The 23,606-nt window shown below is 61.9% G+C and overlaps 1 protein-coding gene across 2 annotated transcripts in view; it reads left to right on the plus strand.

The window, feature by feature from the left end:
• Positions 1 to 23,245, plus strand: part of CASKIN1 (CASK interacting protein 1) — a 156,670-nt gene extending 133,425 nt beyond the window's left edge. For both annotated transcript variants that reach the window (XM_084641628.1, XM_084641629.1), the window contains 10 exons: positions 3,159 to 3,266; positions 3,561 to 3,679; positions 4,775 to 4,862; positions 7,440 to 7,537; positions 10,171 to 10,281; positions 12,229 to 12,330; positions 13,283 to 13,421; positions 15,981 to 18,173; positions 19,363 to 19,756; positions 21,638 to 23,245. In XM_084641628.1, coding sequence (XP_084497754.1) covers positions 3,159 to 3,266; positions 3,561 to 3,679; positions 4,775 to 4,862; positions 7,440 to 7,537; positions 10,171 to 10,281; positions 12,229 to 12,330; positions 13,283 to 13,421; positions 15,981 to 18,173; positions 19,363 to 19,756; positions 21,638 to 21,734 — 3,449 coding nt within the window. In that variant the 3' untranslated portion in view covers positions 21,735 to 23,245. The remainder of the gene's footprint in view (positions 1 to 3,158; positions 3,267 to 3,560; positions 3,680 to 4,774; positions 4,863 to 7,439; positions 7,538 to 10,170; positions 10,282 to 12,228; positions 12,331 to 13,282; positions 13,422 to 15,980; positions 18,174 to 19,362; positions 19,757 to 21,637) is intronic.
• The last annotated feature ends 361 nt before the right edge of the window (positions 23,246 to 23,606 follow it).

The raw sequence follows: 23,606 nt of genomic DNA on the forward strand, positions 1-23,606 counted from the left end.
GGTGGGCTCCCCTCTCCCGGCTCTCCAGCAAACATCACAGCGTGGGGCCCAGAGTTGGGCGCTTTGACATCATCTGTGCGCAAAGAGAGCTGCCTTCCCTTCTGCTCCCTCAGACCCAGGGCTAGAGGCAAGGGGGGGTTTCCAGGCTTCTAAGACCATGGAACTGCCGAGCGAGTCGCTGACTGGGCCTTGGAAAGCGTAGGGAGCGACTCCCCAGGTGCAATAAACACAGGTCTCAGGGAAGGCCAGCGGATGAGGAACTTGGGGCCTTGTGTTGTCACTTCCCAATGGCTCCTAGGTCCGTGTTTTCCCAGACATTCCCTAAGGGCTGGATTCAGCTCCCCCTATGTGCACGGGCATGTGCCTGCCTCCATGGGCAGTCCATGTGTAACACCGACAGACCCCGGGCTTCGGGATTGAACCGGGGACCTCTGGAGCTTAGGGCACGAGTCTACAGCCCTGTTAGCTAGGGCTGTAGAGCAGACTCATTTAACTCTCTTTAAGTGGTCTCGGTGCCACTAGAGGGGACAGACCCCCCCACCCCTCCGAGGCGTGTGAGTTACACCTGCAGTCAGGGAGGGGCTGCTTCATGTGAGTTGGGGGGCAGCACTGAGGTCACTGGGTCGTGACGTGCTGCGCTTATTCAAAGCCCATCCCGGGGGACCGGGGCCCTGCTGCCCTGGCCAACCACAAGCAGGGGCCAGCCCCCCTTTACTTTGGGGGCACTGGCATCCCATCCCCTAAGCAAAATCAAGCAGATCAGAGCATTGGGAGGAGCGCTGGCAGCTGGCCTGCAGAGATGTCCCGGCTGGCACCCTCCCTCAGCCCATTGCAGCCGCCTTCCGAGCCTCCGTATGGGGAATTCACAAGTCCTGAGGCTCCCTGGCCAGACGTCGGGCTCGCTCAGTGCTCGGAGGGCCGCCAGGGCAATGGGCTTTGCTGCCATTCACTGACCACCCTGCTCTCTGTGGTGGAGGGGCCAGGCCCCAGCGGGGCTCCCTGGCTCCTCTCCAAGGCCTCTCCCAGTGGTGCCGGTCTGCACCCCGAGAGCACACAGGGCTCAGCTCCACCAGTGCAAATAGCGGCTCTGCCCGTCTAGCAAAGTGTGTGAGGGTCAGGGCAGCCCCCTGCCCAGCCTGGAGCCCCCAGTGCAGACCAAGCCTGGCCCAGGGGGAGGGGGCAGGGTCTGTAGCAAGGTTCCCAATTCTGGAAAGGGTCTGTGCGTCCCCGAGCAACGGCCCGGCCCGCTGGCTATGTGCTAGTCAGGATACAGTTCGCGAGAGACTCCAGCCTTCGACGTCTGTCTCTCTCCCGTCTCCTTGCCGTGCCAGGAGGCTGGCTTGGTGAGACCATTAAGCTCCGTCGTCCCTGCAGTGATGCTGAGCTGCCTTCTCCCAAATCCGACCTGGCAGCAGCTTCCCACCAGCTGTGGGGGGACACGGGCTCTGGCTCCGGGGTGACCAGTGAATGTCCGAGGGTGGGGAGAGTCCTACTTCCGCAGGTGTTTGCTGCTCGGGGGGGGGGGGAGCGGGGCAGGAAGCCGGGCTAGGGCTGGGCCGTGTCAGCCCCTGTTTGTCTGGCCGAGGGGTCGCCGCAGAGCTGCGGCTGGTGAATTCTAGCACGGTGGCTCGTAGTGATGGGACAGAGGTCTCGGGTCCCTTGTGGGCCATTCACCCAGCTAGCGTCATTCCCAGTTCCAAATGCCTGTGCCCCCCTCCCCCGAACATATGTTGTGGGGCTGGCGGTGGCAGCTGCCCCGTGGCTGAGAACCGGGTATGAAACGTTCTGGAGCAGGCACGGCCCAGGAGGCGCCCGCCTTGGGTCTGATTCCTGCTACTCAGCCTAAACTGCCGTTCATCGACGGCTCCTCATCCTCTCCCCATGTAAAAACGCTGCCCGGGGCACCGTCAGCCCCTTTCCCATGGCCCGTCTCGGACGCCTGCAGAGTGTAGCCTGGGAGCCAGTAACGGGGCTGGGGACTGCACTGCATTGCCTCTGTGTGCAGCCCCATTGCAGCCGGCTGCACCCTGCTGTGCTCCCCACAGCCCCGGGGAACCCCCTCCTCCATGCGTTTCTCCCTCATGCACCCCTGGGGCTGAGCTCAGAGTGGGGCCCACCGGCGACTGAGGAAATAACCACTGGGAGTGTAGACTCAGCAGTGGTTTACCAGCTGCCCGTCTGTTCGGCACACGCCTGCCATTATTGGCTGAGTCTCGTCTTGTACCCCTTGCTGAGTGAGGGGCTAGCTTTACTGAGGGGCTGTTGCGTGTGGATAGCTCCCAAGGGGTCCTTACAAATGTGTTCCCTGCGTGTTGGCCAAGGTGTGATAGAGGGTCAGGTACCCGCTCGGCCGCCGGGGCTGGGCGCGCTCTCCCTAAGCAACGGACTTAAAATAACCAGAGGGGCTGGTTGCCTTGCTGTTCTGTGCGAGTCCCGGGGACCCCTGCCCTCTGATCAACAGGGAGGGCACCAGTGCTGTGTGGTGGGGAGAGGAGCTGTTGCAGTCCACGTTGTGGTCTTCCAATGCAGTGGGTCCCAGCTGCCCTGGAACTTCATGCCAAGGCCGCATCTCCTCCCTGGGCCTGTGATGCCCATGGGCGCAGTGCCTGGCACTACCGAGGCTGGGAGGCTGCCCCCAGGAGGCCAGTGGGGTTGGTCAGCAGAAGGGGGCAGAGGGGCGGTGCAGTGGTTCCGTGCGATGCCCAGCCAGACTCCTTTGGTCACCACAGTGATGCCAGCCTGAGATTGGCAAAGAGTCCTGGGGCACCTTGTAGACTAACAGACGTAGTGGATTACAAGCTTTCGTGGGTGAATACCCACTTCGTCGGATGCACGTAGTGGAAATTCCCAGAGGCAGGGATAACTATGCAAGCACGAATCAGGCTAGGGATAAGGAGGTTAGTCTGCTCAGGGAGGATGAGGTGTGAACGCCAAGGGAGGAGGGAGGAGAAACTGCTTTGTTTCTCCTCCCTTGGGGTTCACACCTCAACTGCTAGAAGAGGGCCTCATGCTCCCTGATCGGACTAACCTTGTTACCCCTAGCCTGATTCTTGCTTGCATAGTTATCCCTGCCTCCCGGGTGCGTGTCTGGGTGAGACTGCCCTGGTCCCCGCTGCTACACCCCTTCTCACCGCCGCTCTCTTTGCTCTGCTCCAAAGGTTCCCGAGGGTCTGACAGCCCGTCGCATCTGTCGCCGTCGCAGGGCGGATCCGCTGCCATGCCGGCTCCTGTGGAAGAGATCTGGGTGCTGCGCAAACCCTTTGCAGGTACAGCCGCCTTTGCATCAGTCTGTGCGTACGTGGGCTCGTCACCGGATCCCGCGTCCTGGGAGCTGCTTCTCCAGCCCCACGCTGACGGCTACTGCTGCCTGGTGGCAGGCTGGTGTTCTCCTGGACTCGCCTGGGGTGGCCCTCGTCAGCCGACAGGAGGCTCCGAAACACCGGTGTGAAGCTGCTGCTGGGGCCTCAAAGCCAGGCCACGCCCGCAGCAGGGGTTCTCCGTGGCGTGCGGAGAAGTGCCCTGCCATCGCCCGCCACCTAACTCTCCCTCCCCGTTGGCAGGTGGGGACCGCAGCAGCCTGGGGAGCACGGGGAGCGTGGCCAGTGCCCGGAGCTCGGGGAGCGGGCAGAGTACGGGAAGTGGCAGCCATGCCCTGCATGCTGGCTCCGAAGGGGTCAAGGTAAGGGCAGCTGGGTATGCTTAGGCAGCAGGTGACCCTTGGCCCCTGTCCCCCCAGGGAGCCGGCAGCGGAGTGAGGTGATCTCCCATCCTCCCCTACCATGGAGACGCTCTCAGCATATGCACCTGGTGTAACGAGACCAGCCAGTCCCTCCCCAGGTGCCAGATGGCCCAGAGCGCTCCAGCCCTCTGGCCCGCCCTGTGCTCTGCTCCATGTACGCTGGGCACATTCCTGCCCTTCGCTCAGTCAGGCCTGCCCGGGGCTGGTTTTTCCTGCCCTCCGCCCGCTGCCGGGCTGCTGTGTTTGGGTCCCCAGCCCAGCAGGGGGTGGGATGACAGGGCAGACGCTAGGCCCTGCACGTCCATTGCTCTCTGCTGCAGCCCGCTGTGGGCCTGGGGGTCGGGCGCAGCTCTGTTTGCTCTGTCACAGCTCTGTCTGTCCCCTAATGGGCTTTGGGCACTCCAGCGCCATTCTGGCCCTCCACCCCACTGGCCTGCCTGGGGTGGGACCGGCAGACCCTGCCCTTCTCTGAGGCTGTCCACTGGGAGTGGCACCAGGGCTGACTTTGGGGGTAGGAGATCCATCCTTTGCGGGCTGCTCTGTCCTTCCCTTCCCTGCACCTCCTCCATGGGGCAGAGGGTCCCCAGGCTGCTGCTGCAGCTGGCTGGGCTCTGCTGCCCCTACTCAGCCACACAGCCCCTGGCTCCAGACGCCTGCCCTCCGCCCGGTGCTCTGGAACCACCAGGCCAGGGGGCCATGCTCTGCTCCTCTTCCTGGCTAATCAGGCCGAGCCCCCCTGCCCCCCGCCCCCCGCTGCTCCCCATGGCTACGGGGGGCTGGGGCTAGGTGTGCGTGAGGCTGGAATTGGGGTGTCCCGGATGGAGCTGCGGCTCCTGCCATCCCTTGCTGGAGGCGAAGCACCATCTGTGCTGTGAGCTGTGTTCTCACGCACTCCCTGCTGCATCCAAAATCCGCTGCGCCCCTCCCTGCCCGCCCGCGCCTCCGGCTCCGGCTGCCGCAGCGTTAGCAACACAGTCTCTGGCTCCTGACGGCCCCCCCCACACATTTTTTACCCTTGGTGGTGTATTTTTTCAGCTGCTGGCGACGGTCCTGTCCCAGAAGGCATCGGTGCAAGAGTCTGTGGTGGGTGATGCGCCGGCCAAGGCCCTGGAGGCGCCTGCAGGTGCGTGGCTGGTGGCTGCCTGGCCGCTCGGAGCAGGGCTGACCCTTGGTACCTACGAGGGCTTGGCGTTGATTTTTTTGCTCCTGTTGCCCAAGAGGAAAGTGCGTGGGTAAAATGACGCTCTCGCCTTTCTGCTGCTGCCAGGCCTTCTCCTGCTTCGGTTAGTCGGGGGCCAGGGGGCTGGGGAGGGCGAGGGTGCATCCTGGTGTGTGCTCCACCTCCAGGCTGTTGGTCTGGCCGTGCTCCAGGCCAACCGAGGGAGCGAGGTGCTGCCCGCGGCCTGCAGGCTCGGCGCTGCTGCCAGGGCCATCTGTTGGTCGCTGGTCCCTGCGTGCCAAAGCAGCGTTGTGTGTGGTGTGTGTGTGTGTGTGTGTGATCGGTGTGTGCGTGTGCATGATTGAGGTGTGTGTGTGATTGGTGTGGAGTGTGTGTGTGTGTGTGATCGGTGTGTGCACGTGCATGATTGAGGTGCGTGTGTGATTGGTGTGGGGTGTGTGATTGGTGTGGGGTGTGTGTGTGTCCGTGTGGGGTTGGGGGTGGGGTGTGTGTATGACTGGTGGTTGTGTGTGTGTGATTTGTGCGTGAGTGTGTGTAGGAATGTGTGGGGTATGTGTGTGCGTGGGATGGGTGTTGGGGTGTGCATGTGTGTGTGATTGGTGGCTGTGTGCCGTGTGGTTGATGTGTGTGTGTGTGTGTGTGTGATTGGTGTGTGGGCTGTGTGTGCATGCATGGGGGGCTGGGGCATGTGGGGTGTGTGTATAGTTGGTGTATGTGCGTGGAAGGCAGTGTGTGGGGGGGGTTGCGTGTGTGTGGGGGGTTGAGGTGTGTGTGTGATTGATTGGTGTGTGCGTGTGCATGTGATTGGTGTGTGTGGCATGGTGGTGTGTGTCTATACGATTGGTGTGGATGGGGGGTTGGGGTGTGTATAATGAGTGGAGGGGTTGGGGGTGTGTGGTTGGGGTGTGTGGGTGTGTGGTTGAGGTATGTGTGTATGGTGTGTGCGTGTGTACAGTTGGGGTGGGGGATGGTTGGTGTGTGTGTGTGTATGTGATGGGGGGGGGTGATTGGTAGGTGGGGGGGGTTGCTGCTCACCTCCATGCTGGTTGCATCCATTTTACCAGCCCGATTGAAAAGTGTTTACCTTGGGCTGCAGGCTCCCCGGAGGGCTGGGAACTCACCCAGGGGCTGGGAACTCGGCCCAGCCGGCAGCATTGTGTCAAACAGCTCGAGCCGGGAAAGCACAAACGCCCGTCACTAAACCATGAGACCGAGCGGTGTGAGTTCTCAGCCAGGCCCCGGGAGCCAGTCACTTAGCCAGGCTCCCACGGCCGGCTGCTGGCAGGCAGGGGGAGGGGGGAGCAGCCCTAAGCCGAATGCCGTAATCCCTGTGGGTCCAAGCCGCTCCCTCCTCTGGACCTGGAGCTCGCCGCTGAGGAAAGACCTAGGCTGGGTGTGCTGAGCAGAGGGCCCAGCGGGGCACCGCCGTGGTGACGGGGCTGGAGAAGGGCCAGTTTCCAGTCGGAACGTCCTGGCCTTTGCACTCTGGTCCAGGGCCCATGTCCAAAAAGCAGCGTCAGACCCGGGGCCATTCTAGGTCTGATACACCGCTATCCCCAGGGTGGAAGGCGGGGGCACTGCACCCGTGGCAGGCCAGCACCCTGGCGTTTGTAGGGTTAATGTCTCGTCCTGACATGCCCTAGGACAGTGACAAGAAGTGGCACATGATGTTAAGCCACCGTGTGATTGGTGAATAGCTGCGATTGGTTAATAATTCCATCAGGAGGCTTTTACTGTGTTATTAACCAGTTGCAGTGGATAAAGTAATAATGCTCGGGCAGTCGCTCTGCTGTGAGAACCTGGAGCAGCGGAGCGAGTGGGATACTGAATTCACATGGCTGTGGCTCTTCTGGGAATGCTGGTGGCTACTTCGGCTCCTGCCCCTCTGAGGTCTGAGCATGGCTGCCCTAGGATGTGGGACAGGAAATAGAGCGGTGGGTGGTCCAGACCGCGTCATGCTGTTCCACTTGAGTCCTGATGGCTGCCTCACTGAAAGCCACACAGGCTACTCACCGCTGGTGCATCGCACCCCAAGGGGCTAGGGATGCCAGCGCCCCAGTGGCAGGAAGCGGGCCCGAGACCCCCTAAGAGACACAGCCCCGGCGTGCATGCAGACACCCCTAACAAAGTTCAGAGGAGCGTGAGATCATACAGAAAAGCCGCACTCTGCTCTCACTCTAGATCTCCCGATTCATGGGAGGATCTCCAAGCACCCCATAGACATGAATGGGCTATACAGGAAAGGTGCCCATTGGTGAAATGCAGCCACTACTGGGGAGGAGCTTGGCAGCAACACTGGACAACAATTTAGGACAAGTGAGAAAGAGTGTTCCTCATCCAGTTGGACCTACAGGGGAACTGGGCCACCCGTACTGCCCAGGGGCCAGGACCCCCAGGCTAACACCCCAGACAGAAGTGCCATGGGGTCTCTAATGTCTACATCCTGCGAGGCCTCTGCAGGGCCTGCCAGTGCAGCGTTCCCAGCTGCTCTGACCGCTCCCTTTGGCTGCTTTGCAACAGGTTCTTCTCGGACTCAGAGCCTGGCCAGCTCTGCCTACGCCGGGCAGCCACCTGCTGAGCAGCAGCTGAAGAAGATAGAGCCAATGTCAGAAGGGAAGGTAAGAAGGCGGGAACCACCTGGCAGCTGATTGAATCCAGCCAGAAGGGGGAACGGGCCTTTAAAAAGAAATAACGCCCACCTGCCAGGCTTGCTCGGTGCGAGGGAAGGGACTGGCAGCCCAGGGTCACAGCTCAGATCGCCCGGCCCCATCCAGCAACGATGGGCCAGCTTGTCCTGGCTCAGAGGCAGCTCGATTTTAGCTATCAGTCATCCCTTTTCCGGCGAGTGGTGGAGAGAGCTACCCCCTGCCCTCCGAGGAGGGCGCTGAGGCGCTCGCTCTGTCCCGCCACCTGCGTAGGGTGGCCAACTTTCTAATCGCACAAACCTGAACAGCCTTGCCCAGCTCCTGCCCGCCCCTTTCCCAAGGCCCCGCCCCTGCCCCGCCCCTTCTCTGAGGCCACGCCCCCGCTCACTGCATCCCCCCTCCCTCTGTCACTCGCTCTTCCCCACCCTCACTCACTTTGACCGGGCTGGGACGGGGTTGGGGTGTGTGTGGGGTGCAGGAGACGCTTACCTCAGGCGGCTCCAGGAAGCGACCAGCATGTCCAGCTCCTAGGCTCAGAGGCGGCCAGGTGGCTCTGTGCCCTGTCCCTGCCTGCAGGTGCCTCCCCCGCAGCTCCCATTGGCCGAGGTTCGCGGCCAATGGGAGCTGCAGAGTCGGTATTCAGGGCGGGGGCCGTGCGCAGAGACCCCCCGGCTGCCCCTGCTCCTACTGGACATGCCGGTCGCTTCCGGGAGCCATGCGGAGCCAGGGCAGGTAGGGAGCCTGCCTTAGCCCTGCTGCCTGCAGGGGGCGCTGCGTTGAGGGAGTTCTACTCCCTGAGATTCTCCCCCACCTTAAGTTTCCGAGGCAAGGCCTGTACTTGCCCAGCGTTCGCCCCCTCCCTTTTCCTGGAGGCAGGGTCGTCTCCCTGCAGCCCAGGCCCAGGACCGTGGCCTCAGCTGGGGCATGGTGCAGCGGGAGCTAGTGAGGGCTGCAAGAAGCCGAGGTCCCGGGGGCCGCTCCTGCTGCGTTCTCCCCACTTGAGTTCACGTGCAGTTTGGTGGCTGCCCAGGTGCGGTTTGGGTGTTGCAGGAGCGTGGCTTGTTGCTGACGCTCACCTGGGAGTTATTTATTATTAAAGGCAGTGGCTCCCCTGTCCCAGTCCTGCACGCTGCCCCGCACAGGTGACCCCACTGAGGTCAGGGGTCACCACGCAGATCCATGCAGCGTGGCCAACCCCGAAATGACACAGATCGTGAGATTGCAAAATTATATTGTGTTGTGGTCTGTCGTCTGATTTCCCGCCCCCCCACCGTCGCCAGGGGGTGTGGGGGGCTCGCAGCACTGCCCCCTCTCCCAGCTGTGTCCAATGCTGGGATATGGGCTCTCTCTGGGGCGTCCAACTCAGTTCATATCACACAGACCTTTACCAATCGCCGTCTGGGGGTGCGGAGATCCCAGCTGCTCCCCAGCCCCACATTCTCATTCATTATGTGCCCAGCCCCACATCTGCCCTTCCCCCAGCCCAGCAATTCTGCTCCCCAATCCCTACGTCTGCCCCTTTGGCAGCTCGAGAGGTTCTGGTGCTGTGGGGAGGGGGGCAGTTGGACCCATTGCTCACAGCGCGGGGGGCTCTGGAGAGGAAGTGGGCCCTCGGTGCCGTTGCCCTGCGAGCAGCTGTCAGTGAGGGAGTGCAGGTGGGGGTCGGGGCTGGCTCTGCGCGGGGCAGGGGGATGCCATGGGCTGGCTGCATCTCTGTGCTCCGGAGCCCGAGCTTGCCGCGTGCTGGGCTCCGTTGTCTGCAGCCCTCGGCTCAGCCGTCACATCTCGGCAGCGGCACGGCGGGATCCCCGCCCCGGAACAACCTTCCGGGCGCCCAGGGCGAGAGTCGCACGTTGGCTGAGCACCTCAGACAGCTCCCCTCATTGTGCTGCCAGCTGCGGCTCACAGCTCCCCGGGGCGGCGGGGCGCTGCCCGCTGCAAATGAACAGGCTGCCAGGAGCCTGGCGTGACGGGGTGCAGAGAGCGCGTGGGCGGGCAGGGACTTCGGGCGCCCTGGGGAACTGCGGTGTTCTGAAGGGCCTCTCCGAGCTGGGCTGAGTGACGGGGAGGGAATGCTGCTCGGTCTGTCTCCCTGGTGGGGTGATTCGTGGGGCTGGTGATGGGGTGAATGACTCGCCTGCCTCCTGCTGTGGGGCCCCAGGGCAGAAGGGGACCATCTGGCAAATCTTCTACAGGCTCCTTCATGTCCCAGGGAGTTCCCCAGGCTCCTGCCCCTCTTCTATATGGGAGAAGCTGGGGTTAGGCACCTGTCACAGACTCAGACTCACAGACTCAGATTCCCTGCTAAATCCTGCAGGTGGCTGGGCTCTTGCCTCTCCTACCTGTGGGGGTTACAGCCAGGAGCCTCTGGGCTTTGCCTGACTGCAGCTCCCTCTCCCGCAACTGCTGGGTCTAGGGGGGCAGCTCCTGGGGTGGCGGAGTGGGGCCAACCCCCGACTGCTTGGGGCCAGGGAGGACTCTCCTCCCTGTACGAGGATTGGCTGGGTGCAGCCTGGGTTGGCACTGACTGCGCATGCTGCCGTGTCCATGGCACAGCCTGGGCTCGCTTGGCAGAGCCGGTGACCCCCATTCTGTCTCGCCCCCAGAGCTCTGAGGCCGTGTACCAGTGGCTCTGCAAGTTCCAGCTGCAGCTGTACGCGGCCAACTTCATCAACGCCGGGTACGACATCCCCACCATCAGCCGGATGACCCCAGAGGTGAGGGTGGCCGGGAGCCGGGGGGAGCTGAAGGGCGAGGGGCCTGATCCTGCTCCCCTTGAGCTCTCCTGGCACTGGCTCAGGATCGGGCCCAGAGAGCACGCATACCTCCCTTAGGTGAAGGGTGGAGCAGGGGCTGCAGGACGGGCTGGGAGGCCCCTGCCCTGAGCTGCCGTGGCTCTGCGATGTGGGGCGGGACGTAGGGCCTGGATCGAATGGCGAGTCGCGGCGCTCGTGGGCGGCATGCCCAGCTTTGCTGGCTCCCGGCGTTCTAGACGGTAAAAGGGAAGGGGGATCATTCCAGAGCCGGCTGAGTGGTACTGGGGGCTGGGAGCTGTGCAGGGGCGGGGGCAGGTGCCGCGCTCATGGGCAAATCCAGGCTGAGCTACCATCTTTGCAGACGAGTTAAGTTCCCCTCTTTGGGGTTTAGCCCCCCAGAGCTGCTGGGACAGGCCCATGTCTCTCCCCTTCCCCGCTCTGCACACACCTGTGGCCGGGCGGGGAGCTGGAGTGTGGGGAGTGCTGGGAGGGGCCAAGGGCGGCTCTGCATGGGGGGCTGGTGCCCCGGCCCAACCCCCTGGGGTAGCCCTCTGCAGCAGCATTACCAGCCCCTGGCGAGCCCTGGGGCTGGGGGCTGGGTGCTCACAGAGTCCGTGGGTGCTGGGCGCTCTCACAGGGGACGCTCCGGGCCTCTCCGAGACGCTGAGTTCCCACAGCTCACGCTGGGGTTGATCGCAGCCCAGCGGCGTCCCACTGAGCTCGGAGCAGCACCCAGTGGGACTTGTCCCAAGCTGCCGGGCGCCAGGCTGGGGCCCCCGTGAGCTGCTGGTGGGGTGGGCTGGGACTGGCCCTGAGGACAGCTCTGAGCGGCTGGGCCCAAGCTCCATCCTGAGGCTCCCAGCCCCTCCACACTCCCCGAGCAGCCTGGCGATGTGGGATGGCATGTAGCAGGGCTGCTCCAGCCGCAGCTCTGGGGGCTTTTCCCGGTTCTTGCCAGAACCGGGGGCATGATCCCAGCGGGGTGACTGGGCGGGGACCCCTCAGCCTGCTCTGGGAACACGGGGGCAAGGGAACTAGCCCCTTCTTCCCTGGTCTCCGGACCTAGAGCGGCTTTAGAGAGGCTGACGGTGTGTGTCCTGGCTCCAAAGGATGGCTGAACTCTGCCCTTCCAGCCGGAGTCCGCTGGCATGTGGTGTGTGTGAGGGGCACAGCATCACCTCCCCAGGCTCACAGCCTCCCTGTTGGGGGAATGCCACGGGACTCAATTCATTCATTCCTAGCAGTGCAACTGCCTCGGGTGGGTGGGGCCCCCTCTGCGCTGGGTGTGGTGAGTGTATGCACACACACACAAACACGCAATCTCTGCCCTGCAGAGCGTGCCCTTGGCTTTGCCAAGCCAGAGCCTTCCTTTGCACTAGGAGAATGCCATTTGGATTTGTTTCTCATCTCCACGGAGAAGCTCAATGTTTATTGTGGAGCACTTTTTCATTTGTATTGATTTTAAGTTTTTGCAGTTGGGGGGAATTATTGGGTTGGGGGTCAGGCAATGCGGGAGGGGCTCAGACCATAATTATTGAATGACGATAGCTGTTGAGACTCAAAAAATTAAAACTTCGTCACTGTTAAAACGCCGACACGTCGCATGTCCACATGCACAAAGTCATTAGCCTTGCACTCTAACGAGTTCTCAAGCTGCATTGTTCTCACTTCTCCTGTCTGCCGCTCTCCATGGGGGTCACTGGAAGTATTTTTGTGGGTTTGGGTGTACAGCAAAATCGCCATTTACCGATAAAAACCTCGCCCTTCCGAGCCTGCTCCCACACCCCTTGTAACGGAGAGGAGGCCTGCGGCAGCTGACAGCCTGCGATCTTCTGTGGGGGCTGCCAGAGCTGAGTGGCTAGGCCCTGCTTGTGCAGTGAAGGTGACGGGTGTCTTTCTGTGCCCTAGGACCTCACAGCCATTGGCGTAACGAAACCCGGACACAGGAAGAAGATCACTTCGGAGATCAACAGCCTGAATATCCCCGAGTGGCTTCCGGAATACAAGCCGGTAAGGCTCCCCCAGCTCTCCCCGGTAATGGACCTTGGAACGCTCCCTGCCTGTCAGCTTTGCCCTATTGGCAGGTTTCCCTATGAGGCATGGGGTTGCCAGGCTAACCCCCCCGGGGTGTAGCTAGGCCTCGCCTCTCCTATCCTGAGATGGCCTGTAGCTCTTTAACTGCTGGAGATAGGTGAGGCCCTGGACCCCATCTTCTTGCCATGTGGGGATTGGCCCCCGTGTTGCAGCCTGTTTTGTTTGGGACAGCATCCCAGTGCAGCGTGAGAAGGGCCCTCTCCTGGCGCATTCGGAGGTTCCAGTCCTCTCCCAGAGAGCAGGGGATGCTGTCCACCCAAGAGAGGAGCTCTGCCTGGATCTCCCCCGAGCTCTGAGCACAGGTCTGGGTGCCCTGTCCTGGAGGGGACCCCGGGAAATGGCTCTGGGGTGCTGGGTTGATCGGGATGCCAAGGGAATTTAGGCAGTTCGAGGAAACCCCCCCTTGGTGAGACCTCCATTGCTGTGCAGTCCTATCCCATGGGAAGGGGTGGACTAGACTGAACAACGTGCTGGAGAGCAGAGCCCAGGCAGGGTCCTGCAGCGAGGCTGAGCTATCTGGGCCCAATTCGCTGCTGTCATGTGCCTTTGGCTCAGGGTATCCTGATAAGCCAGGGGCCCGATTCGCCACTGCCTGGCACCTTGGGCGCGGTTCCCAGCAGGGCAAGGCGGGGGCGCAGACTTGAACGCTGGCTCGTAGTGCTGGTGCACACGGATGCACAGGAGACTCGGGCCCCGGGGGCAGGAGCGTCATTGGGCGGATTATAAAGCTCTCGGCTGCATTAACCCCAGGGGAAGGGAGGGGCGTTAATAACAGGCCATGGCATAGGTATTACCCCCACGCTGTCCCTTTAAATGGTGTTGGGTCAGGGCCAAAGCACCGTTCTCCCTTTGCCTCCTGCCCCTGTAGGCCAACCTGGCTCTCTGGCTCTCCATGATCGGCCTGGCCCAGTACTACAAAGTCCTGGTGGAGAACGGCTACGAGAACATCGACTTCATCACGGACATCACGTGGGAGGATCTGCAGGAGATCGGGATCACGAAGCTGGGTAACGGGGGGCCGGGCATTGGCACGGGGCAGCGCCCGCTGCATAGGGTGGCAGGTCTTCGTGGCATCCTCCTGGCCAGGAGGCGAAAGCGGAAGAGCTGTAACGCCCGTGGGCACTGACGGACTGCGCAATGCACCATGGGCAGGTGCCGCTCTGCCGCTGGCTGTAAAGGGACATGAACGGCGCACCCTCAGCTCCCATTGACTGTGTCTGGGCTCAGCACCGTACAAGGAACATGCCCCCATCTCAGTCCTGAGCCCCCCCCCCTCGCCCAGCTCTGCCCAGGCTGTCCTGGGCAGCCCCACATCTGTCGTGTTCCGGTCCTGCCCACTGCACGCCGCTCAGTTCTGATCCACAGCCCCTTGTGATCCCAAAGCTGGGCTCTCACCGCACCGCTCTGCTGGTGCCCTGCAGCCCCCTGCCTGCTTCCCCCGTCCTAGGCCTCTGTCTTGGTCAGAGCCTTTGTCCCAGGGACGTGCCCAGCAACGTCCTGGGCATTTGGGACTGGACGGGCCGTCTCGGCCCGATGGCGCCTGTGACAGGGCAGGTCTGCCATGATGTCAGCACTGCCCTGGGATGGAAGGCTCCCCGAGGTGGAGAGGGGATTCTCATACCAGAAGCTAGGCTCAGCAGATGCTGTGGTACCCTGGGGTGCACCTAGGCCTTACCTCTCCCACCCTGTGCTGTGCTCTGTTTACCCCTGGTGTGCTGTACCTTGCTTCACACCCAAAGCCTTCAGCATCCGAAGCAGGGCCAGGCTATCTATTAGAGCAGCTGCAGGGCTCACAGCACCGTCCTGCTTGGCTATGTAAGGACGTTCCTTAGGTTTGGCATCCTCCCAAGCGCTGTCTCCAGACCTCCTGGGGGTCTTGTGCTTCACTGCTCCTGGTGCCATGAATCAGGAGTGGCCTGCAGCTGCAGCGACATGCAGGAATCACCCCTCTCGTTGTGGTTACCTGGGCAGCCTGACGTTTCTGCATGCGGTGACTGATTCCTTCCCTGCCCCAGCTGCCCGTGTCTGCGAGAGGTGCCCGGTCGGAACACAAATGCCCCGTGAAGACCGGGGGTGGTGGATGTTATTGCAGCGTGTGTGCTATGCCTCCAGGGCACCTGGAGAATTGGGCCCATTGTTGCAGAGGGAGGAACAGACAGGTGCCCTTGTATCTTGGTTACCACATGCACCCTGTCGACTTGGCCGACATCCCAGTGCAGCATGGGCACAATTCCATTGAAGTCAGCGAAGCTGCTCCCGGGGGAACTTGGCCCAGAGCTGTGTAGCCATGTATTTACACCGCTATGGCAAGGCTGGTCAATTTCCCCATGAAGACACGCGCCAGATCGTACACTGCTGGCTCCTAGATAAAGCAAAAGTCACGCCATGTGAGCTCCCAGTGCGATGCCATGGCCAAACGGGCTGTTGTGACGTTTGACTGGAGAAAGGTGGGAGCAGTGAGTAGGAGCAGGGAGGTGATTTTACCCCATGTGCGACATTGGTGGGACTGATCTTGGCATGCTGAGGCCAGGTCGGGTGCCCCCAATTTAAAAAAGGGTGTTGACCAATTGGAGAGAGGGCTGAAAAAAGCCACAAAACTGATTGGTGGGGTGGAGAGAATGCCCGACAGTGAGAGAGACTCAAAGAGCTCGATCTCTAGCTTACAGCAGGACGGTCAAGAGGTGACTTGCTTATAGTGTCAGCTCAGTGTCTTCACAGGGAGAATATACCGGCTGCCAAGGGGCCTTCAATTTAGCAGAGAAAGGCAGAGCAAGGACCAGTGGCCGGAAGCCAGGCAAGTTCCCATTAGAAATAAGGCACAGTGAGAGTGATTAACCAGTTGCTCAAACGACCTAGGGAAGTGGTGGGTTCTCTAGTGTTAAAGGTGACATTAAAGCCACCGGTGTAGAGAGCAGGTGCAGTTGGTTGTTAATGGAAATCGGCGGTGGGTTAAGTCCCTGAGTCAATCTCCAGGTTTTTGACATATTCGTGCAAGTAACCTCAGGTTTAGGAAAGAAGTCGGACGAGTCCAGGACGAGACCTAGTGTGGAGGGCAGGTTATCCCACATCCAGTCCTGCGGGGGGTCCCTGCACCTCGCTCTGAAGCAGCCAGACACAGGATACTGGGGGAGATGGACCATGAGTCTGATTTACTGTGGCAGTCTCTAGGTTCCTGTGAAATCATTTCTGGTTTCATGATAAGGAGTCCTTCATCGGGGGCCATCTGGGTCAAATCCTGCATTCATGTCACCAGTGTAACTCCAGAGAACTCGGCTGACACCAGTCAGGGCCCCGCAAAGTGTCTCTAACCTGAAAGCCTCCTTTTAGTTTAAACACCCTAAAATACACAGCCCCGGTTAAACTGCAGAGGCCCCACCGATGCTCGGTGGGAGACGAGCACTCAGTCAGGGTGTGGGCATGGTTGGGTTGGGCTGAGACAGCCATCCCGGGGCAACGGGTGTCACTATCCACGGGCCAGCACCAGGGTCTCTGGGTTTGCTGGTGGGACGAGTCGCTCCTCGTTGGTTAATGCCCCTTTGTGCCATGTGTCCCCTCCCCCCTTGCAGGCCACCAGAAGAAGCTGATGCTGGCGGTGAAGAAGCTGGCAGAAATCCAGAAGGCCGAGTACATCAAGTATGAGTCGGGGACCCTGAAGAAGAAGGCACCCCAGTCTCTGGATGTGCTGGCCATCGAGTCCCCTCAGCAGGAGAGCGCCGAGTGCCAGTCTCCCAAGATGACCACCTTCCAGGACAGCGAACTGAGCAACGAGCTGCAGGTGGCCCTCACGGGTACGGGCGAGGCACCCGAGGGCCAGGAGAAGCAGGCGAACCACGTGGCACATATCCGGGACGGGGCAGGCTACCGGGGTCCCCCCTCCAGGCACGTGCATGAGAACAGCCTGAGCGGCCGGGCGAAGCACATAAGCAGCTCCCAGGAGCTGCTGGGGGACGGGCCCAAGGGGCCGAGCGCAGCCATGTCCAAGAGCCAGGAGTACCTGACGGAGGAGGTGAAGGAGGGGCCTCCCAGCATGCCCAAGGAGGTCAGGCCCGTGCGGCATGGGCACACCGTCAAGAGAGCCAGCGTGCCCCCAGTGCCAGGCAAGCCCAGGCAGTCATTCCCCCCAGCCGGAGGGCGCTTTACCCCACCACAGACGCCCACCAAGCCGCGGCCGTCCTCGCCCCAGACGCTCATCGTGCCCCACGCCACGGCCAAGGTCAAGCCCACGCCGCAGCTCCTCCAGCAGGCCGACCGCCCCATGTCGCCCAGGTCCCTGCCTCAGTCCCCCACCCACAGGGGCTTTGCCTACGTCATGCCACAGCCTGTGGAGGGCGAAGGCCTCGCCGGGCACCCGGCGGGCCCCGTGGCACAAGGCGTCCCAGTCCTGCCAGTCTCGGTGCCCGTGCTGTGCCTGCCGCCGCAGAGCGGGGAGGCAGAGGAGGAGCTGGGCAGGCCGAAGAAGCGCGCGCACAGCCTGAACCGCTACGCCATGTCCGACAGCGAGCAGGAGCGGGACGAGCTGCTGGTGCCGGACGCCGGGCCCTATGCCACGGTGCAGCGGCGGGTGGGCAGGAGCCATTCGGTGCGGGCGCAGTCGGGCGGAGACAAGAACGTCAACCGCAGCCAGTCCTTTGCCGTCAGGCCCAAGAAGAAGGGGCCTCCCCCGCCACCGCCCAAGCGCTCCAGCTCCGCCATCTCCAGCACCAACATGGCCGACGACTTCACCAAGGAGGGGGAAGGGGAGGTGCCCGGCGGGGAGGATGAGGAGGCACAGGAGAGTTACCGGGAGCAACGGCGGGCGAGCGACTTTGGGGGCAGCGTGGACACGGGCAGCGCGGGTAGCGTCAAGAGCATCGCGGCCATGCTGGAGATGTCCTCTATTGGCGGGGGCGCCCGGGGCTTGGCCCTGCAGAAGCCTCTTGCAGGAGGAGGAGGGAAGGGACCCGAAGGCTACTACCTGCACCCAGCTGGTGCCATGCACCTGGCCAGCCCGGAGCATTCCCGCGTGGCCGCCGTCCTGGCCGCTGTGAAGCACAAAGACGCCATTGGCCTGGACGGGGAGGTGGTGAACCGGCGCAGGACCATCAGCGGCCCCGTGACCGGCCTCATCGCGGCCGCCCGCAGGGAGCGCTCCGACAGCATCAGGTCGGACACGGGCAAGGACGGCGGCCCGGTGGAGCGGCTGCGGGCAGAGCACGGGGGCTCCCCCCAGAACAGCTCAGCCGAGAACATCCCCTTCGCCGAGGACGGGAACCTGACCATCAAGCAGCGGCCCCGGCAGATGGGGCTGGCCAAGGGCGAGGCAGGGGAGGGGCTGTCACCTGCTCACCGGCACGGGGACCTGGCTAAGGTGGAGGCCAGCGCCACACTCAAGAGGAGGATCCGGGCCAAACAGAGCCAGCAGGACAGTGTCAAGTTCATCCTGACCGAGTCGGACACGGTCAAGCGACGGCCCAAGTCCAAAGACAAGGAGCAGGGGTTGGAGCCGGCCCCCCTCTCCGTCTACCAGAACGGCACCGGCACAATCAAGCGGAGGCCGACGTCTGAGATGAGCGGTGCAGAGACACCCCCGCAGGGCCCTGCCGCAGGCGACCGGCAGGACAGGCTGGAGCATGCGCCGCAGGGTGTGAGCGGGGAGCCCAAAAAGCCCTTCAAGCCACCGGTCTCTCCCAAGCCTGTGTTAACCCCACAAGCACAGAAGGTCCCCGGGCCGCCCACACCCACTTCCAAAAAGGCGCCGATCCCCAGCCCCGGCAGCCCAGGTAGGTGGTGTCCTGCCGAGGGGGCTGGCAGGAGTCCGGAAGGACGCAGGCTCTGCTCCCCCGGCCCTCAGCTCCGCTCCTGAGAGCCCACAAGCTAAGCGGGGTCGGAGTCGGTTCGCTCTGGCCTGGGAGAGCGCTAAGGCAAACCCAGGTGGTGCAGGCCAGGGCCCTGCCTCGTGGTCCCTACAGCAGCAGCGGAGCGCGAGGGGAAGGGAGGCTCTGTGCCAGCCAAGCGTCTGCTGAGAGCGTTTCGGGTTTAATCCCCTTGGCCTGCGTCAGGTGAGAGCTTCCAGTCTCACTTGCATCCTTCCTCCAGCCAGCCTCTATTGGATGCAGTGTCTTCCCCCCCAGTCCTGCCCAGCTGGGCCGGGTCCCGGGTCGTGGCCAGCAGCTGCTGCGCATCACCCCGCTCGGGGGAGTGGGGAAGTGAAAAGACGCCCCTGGGAACAGCCGCTGGAATTCTGGGCAGCGTTCGGCGGCTTGTCCCAGCCATCGGCCAGGCCCCATCATTCCTAACGCTCTTGGGAGGGGGGTGGGGCATTCACTGGAGTCCTAGAGGGGCACGTATGGGGACCAACCGTAGGAGCTCTGGAGCTAGGAGTACAAGCCTCTGTGGCAGTGGTGGGCAACCTGTGGCCCGTGGGCTGCAATCAGCCTGTCAGGGTAATCCACTGGCAGGCTGCCAGACAGTTTGTTTACATTTGCACGGCCGGCCGCCCGCAGCTCCCAGTGGCCACCCCCAAGCTGAGTCAGGGTGGCTCAGCCGCTGGCTGCCTGCTTCTTGAGCTGGATTGTATTGAAAATTCATTAGCCCATGAAGTGGCTGGGTTTTATATTGATTGAGGTTAATTGTGGGGTGGGCCATCCTTAAGCAGGGGCCCAGGACTCCTGAGTTCTATTCTGGGCTCTGCTGCTGTCTGTGGGGAAGCCTCCCAAAGGTCTGATGCTGGCTCCCATTAGTGTGCCCCCCACAGGGCAGGGGCGACCCCCTTCACCCAGCCCCTCTCATCCAGAGCAGGGGTGACCCCCTCTCCCCGATCCCAGCCCCCCTCGCCCAGGGCAGGGGCGACCCCCCTCATCCTGCCCCTCTTACCCAGAGCACGGGTGATCCCCCCCCAATCCCAGCCTCCCCATATTAACAGCAATGGCTATGACCCTCACAGTCCCTCTCCTCTCTTCTCTCCTGCAGAGGTGAAGCGAGTCCACGGCACCCCACCCCCGGTGTCGCCCAAGCCCCCACCACCCCCGACGGCACCCAAGCCCCCCAAGCTCCACGCCGCCATCCAGTCAGTGAGTGCAGGCTCCACACCCACCCCATCCCCTGCCAAGCAGCTCACCACGACGATCAAGCCTTCAAGCACACCGCCTTCGCTCTGCTCGAGCCCCGCCAAGCCCCTATCGCCCGGCGGGCAGCCCCAGCAGGTGCCTGTCAAGCCGCCGCGCTCCTCCATCGCCGGACCCTCGACAGAGAGCGCCAGCCCCGAGATGGCACACCAGAAGCTGGAGGAGACCAGCGCCTCGCTGGCGGCTGCCCTGCAGGCTGTGGAGGAAAAGATCAAGCAGGAGGATGGGCAGGCAGCAGAGTAAGGATCCCGCTCCCTCTTGCGCATGCACACGGGGCTATGCCTTTTTTGTGAGGGGCGCCGACCTTTGGGACTCACTGCTGCTGGACAGTGTCGGGGTCAAGAGTCCAGCAGGGCAATTAGGAAAAGAGTCCGTGGGTGCAAGGGCTGTTGCTCTTCATGCTTCAGGGATACGGTACTCCCTGTTGGTGTCAGGCGAGGCTGTTTGCTGAGCCAGACTAGCTCCATTGGAAAAAGCCCCTTCTCACCTAGTGTAGACAAGGCTCAGCTGTCCCCATTCCTGTGGGTCTCCCGGTGAGTCTGGTCTCTGCTGGGTCAGTCTTTCTAAGTTCCTCAGGGCAGGGGGTCCTTTCTATAGGGCCCAGTGTGACGGCACTTAGTGTAGACAACCTTAATTCAGGTACCACCAGTGCTTAGCTTTGCAGGCCTTCATGTGCTTGTAAAGGAGGGTTTGTTAGGTAATTTCCCTAGGTTTAAATACCGTATTAAATAAAACCGTATTGACCCTCCACATGGGTCGTCAGCAGGGCTTGGTCAAGTAAGCTAACAAATAACCGGTAGCAGTAGAAGGCTGTTATCTTCTACGTGGCCCTGCTCCCAGAGGGGTTGGGGATGCGCCCTCTGCCAGTGGGTTTCACAGCTGATTGCTCAGCCCTGAAGGAATGGTGAGATGCAGGGCACGTACACCTAGAGAAGTGATAGCGCAATAAGGTGGGGTGTGAATTCAGAGCCCTGCAGTTATACCGGTATAACTCCCTGGGTGGAGGCTCTTATTCTGGTGCAAGAGGACCTATTTCCAGTTTAGCTTATGTTGCTTGGGAAATGATTTAAACTAAGCTGAGAAAACCTACTCTTAGGATCAGCCAAGCAGAGTCACTGGGAGGGTGGAAAAATCCAAGTCCCTGTGAAGACAGCACTAGGTCGACCTAGCTACGGCCTCTCGGGGAGGCGGACCCTCCCATCGGTCTACACGGAAGCACTGCAGTGGAACAGCTGTAGGGTTTCTAGTGTCGACAAGCCCTTGTACTGGAACAGGGTGGGTTATTCCAGGATAACTGTTGGGGTTTAGCTGTACCGGTATAGTCATACTGGTATAACTGGGAAATCTCCCATGCCGACAAGCCTGCAGGACGGCTGGGGTCAGTTCCAGGTTCTTTAAGGACGTGTGCGTTAATAGATACAAACTGTCCTGCTCCTGCCCCCCTCCCCAGGTTACCCCCCTTTCAGGTTTTGAAGGACAATGCTTCTAGGGGCTGCTCCATGGCCCCCTCCTCATGGAGCTGGCTGAGACCCCCCAACTGCCCCACAGGGCAGAGCGAGGGGAGCCCGGCTAGGAGGGGAGACAGAGCCCAGCTCTGCCTTGTGGCTCCAGCCCCTTGTTCCCCCCAGGAAGGAGGCTCAGTTCTGAGGGGGACCCAAGGGGAGCTGGAAGAGGGACACAGGCTTGGGGAGGGGCAGGGGTCCGTATTGGGGGGTTCTTGGGGAGATCCAGGCTTGAGGGGGCCCTTATGAAGGAGAGTTGGGGTGGGACACAGCCACAGGGGGCATGGGGCGGAACCCTGGCTTGAGAGGCACCCTGGGTGGGGTGAGGAGTGTTTGGGGAGCAGAACTGTACAGATGGGGGGACAGGAGGGAAGTTGCCTTGCCGGGGTCGGGGGGGTGGAGGGGCTTGCTGGGCTCTGAGGGCCTGTGTCCCCTCCCCGCAGTTTGGGTGGAAAGTTACTCCACTGCTCAGTGTGACACCCCTCCCGCCCCCACGTGCTCGCTGCCCCTGCCCTCCGGGCGAGACCCACATCAGCCACGGGCCGGGGGCGGTCCTGAGGGCGCAGACCCCCAGCCCCTCCCCGCAGCGATGCTAACGGACGCTTTCTGCACCTGCAGCGCCGCTGCGGAAGCGAAGAGCACAGTCAGCATTCTGGACGACATCGGCAGCATGTTCGACGACCTGGCCGACCAGCTGGACGCCATGCTGGAATGAGGCCCGAGGAGAACCCCAGCTAACCTCAGGATTTACCGTGGGTACAAGGGCACAACGATCCACTGACTCCCAGCCCCCCTCCCTGCCCCTTGTACAGCCTGTCCCCCCTCGGCGAACAGCCCATCCTCCGGGGTTTGCACAAAGAAGAAAAGATTACCTCAGGATTGTGCTCACACAGACCGCGGCCCGCGGCGCTCGGGGCAGGCTTTTGGCGGGAGTGGGTGTGCAGAAGCAAAAAAACAAGAAGCCCTGTTATGTTTTATTTCCTACCTAAGTAGCAAGCGACCGTGGGATAAAGGCGCCCGTAATGCTGTCTACACCCAACTGCCAGGCCGAGAACCCCGTGGGGTAGGGCTTGTCCCCTGACTCGCCCCTCCGGGCCAAACCCGACATCCCAGCAAGAACGGTTCTGATCCGGTTGTGCCGTTGAGCTGAACTTCCACCTTTTTTAGTTTGAACCGACCGTCCTCTCTCTCTCTGGACTCCCAGATGTGACAGTTCTGTGTGTAGCCAAACGTGGCCCAAGTCAGTATTGATCCATCTGCTTTCCTCCCCATTCGGTTTGGGTTAGACTCGCGTTCAGGTGACGCCGTGTTGCTATCGTTTCTCACCCAAGCACCGCCATTATCCCGTGTGCCGCCGTCTGCGTTCCCATGCCCCCGTCTGCTGATGTTGGGAGACGCTAGGAGTGGTGGGCCGGGGCCGCCCGCTGTGGGTGCCAGGGTGGGTGCTTGCCCGCTGGCGTTCGATTCGCTGCATGCTTTGTTTTACTCGGAAGGTGTTTGTTTGTTCTTTCCTGGTGCTGAGAAGCTGTGACCGTGAGACGTTGTTCTGGTGACAAGTCCGGTTTGACCAATTAGCTCTTTCATTTTTTAAAAATTATTTTTTTTTCTGTGTTCTGGTTATTTTGGGGGCCGTCTTGCCGCGGAAGCAGCGCTCTGCGCCATGAGAAAGCTTTGTAGGTTTGCATGCTCGAGGCAGTGTTATGACAAGAAAACAAAAATATAGCAAATAGCCCCCTCCCTCCCACATGCCGCTCCCTGCTGGGGGGGCGGCTCCTGGTGACTGCCCGAGGGGGTGGTTCCTGGGTGGCTTTCACTGCACAGAAAGGGCTGTTGGAAATCTGAGCACAGCCCCATCACCTTGCCCTTTTCTCCACTCACAACCGCTTGGCTTCCAAAGACTTTGTCCTTGACTTGGACTATTCAGCCTTTAATGTCCGTCCTCACCCCGCTCCTCTGCGGGAGCGACAGCCAGTCCCAGGCTTGCTGGCCGCCGGGGGCCTGGTTGTGCTCTGTGGAAGCCCGTGGCAGCGGGCTGGGGGCCTCGGAGGGCGGATTCCATGAAAAGGGATGCTTGCATGTGTTCGGCCCCAACAGGGTGGTGTCCTCGGAGCAGTGGGGCTGCGGGGGATTTGGTGCCACTGGGGATCTGGGCCTCACCCTTTGGGGACAGTGTGAGCTGGGCCATGGAGGGGGTGAGCAGTGGTGGGGCTCTCAGCCAGGAGGAGCCAGAACATTGTGCTGGGTGGGGGGCGGGGGGAGAACCCTCCTGCAGATGCTGCTTGAGGGCAGGGGCTGGGAGGGAAGGGGCTCTGATGGCAGGAGCCTGGGGGCTTGTCAGCTCTCTGAGGGCCGTGGGCGCCAGGCTGTGGGTATTCAGAGCCAGGCTCTACCCATGCAGGGCTGGGGCATCGGCAAACCATGGGCCAGGCTGACTCCCATTTCACTGCTCCGTCCCCTACCACAGCGGCCAAGAGCCCCGCCCTGAACAGACCCCCCCCCAGGCCTGCCCTGCAGGCCCTGAAGAGCCCAAGCCCCAGGAGCTTTGCTGCTGTTAGAAGAGCATTGCCTAGTGAGCAGCGCACAGGGC

The sequence above is a fragment of the Lepidochelys olivacea genome (genome assembly GCF_965140295.1).
Source record: "Lepidochelys olivacea isolate rLepOli2 genome assembly, chromosome: 10".
Lineage (NCBI taxonomy): Eukaryota > Metazoa > Chordata > Testudines > Cheloniidae > Lepidochelys > Lepidochelys olivacea.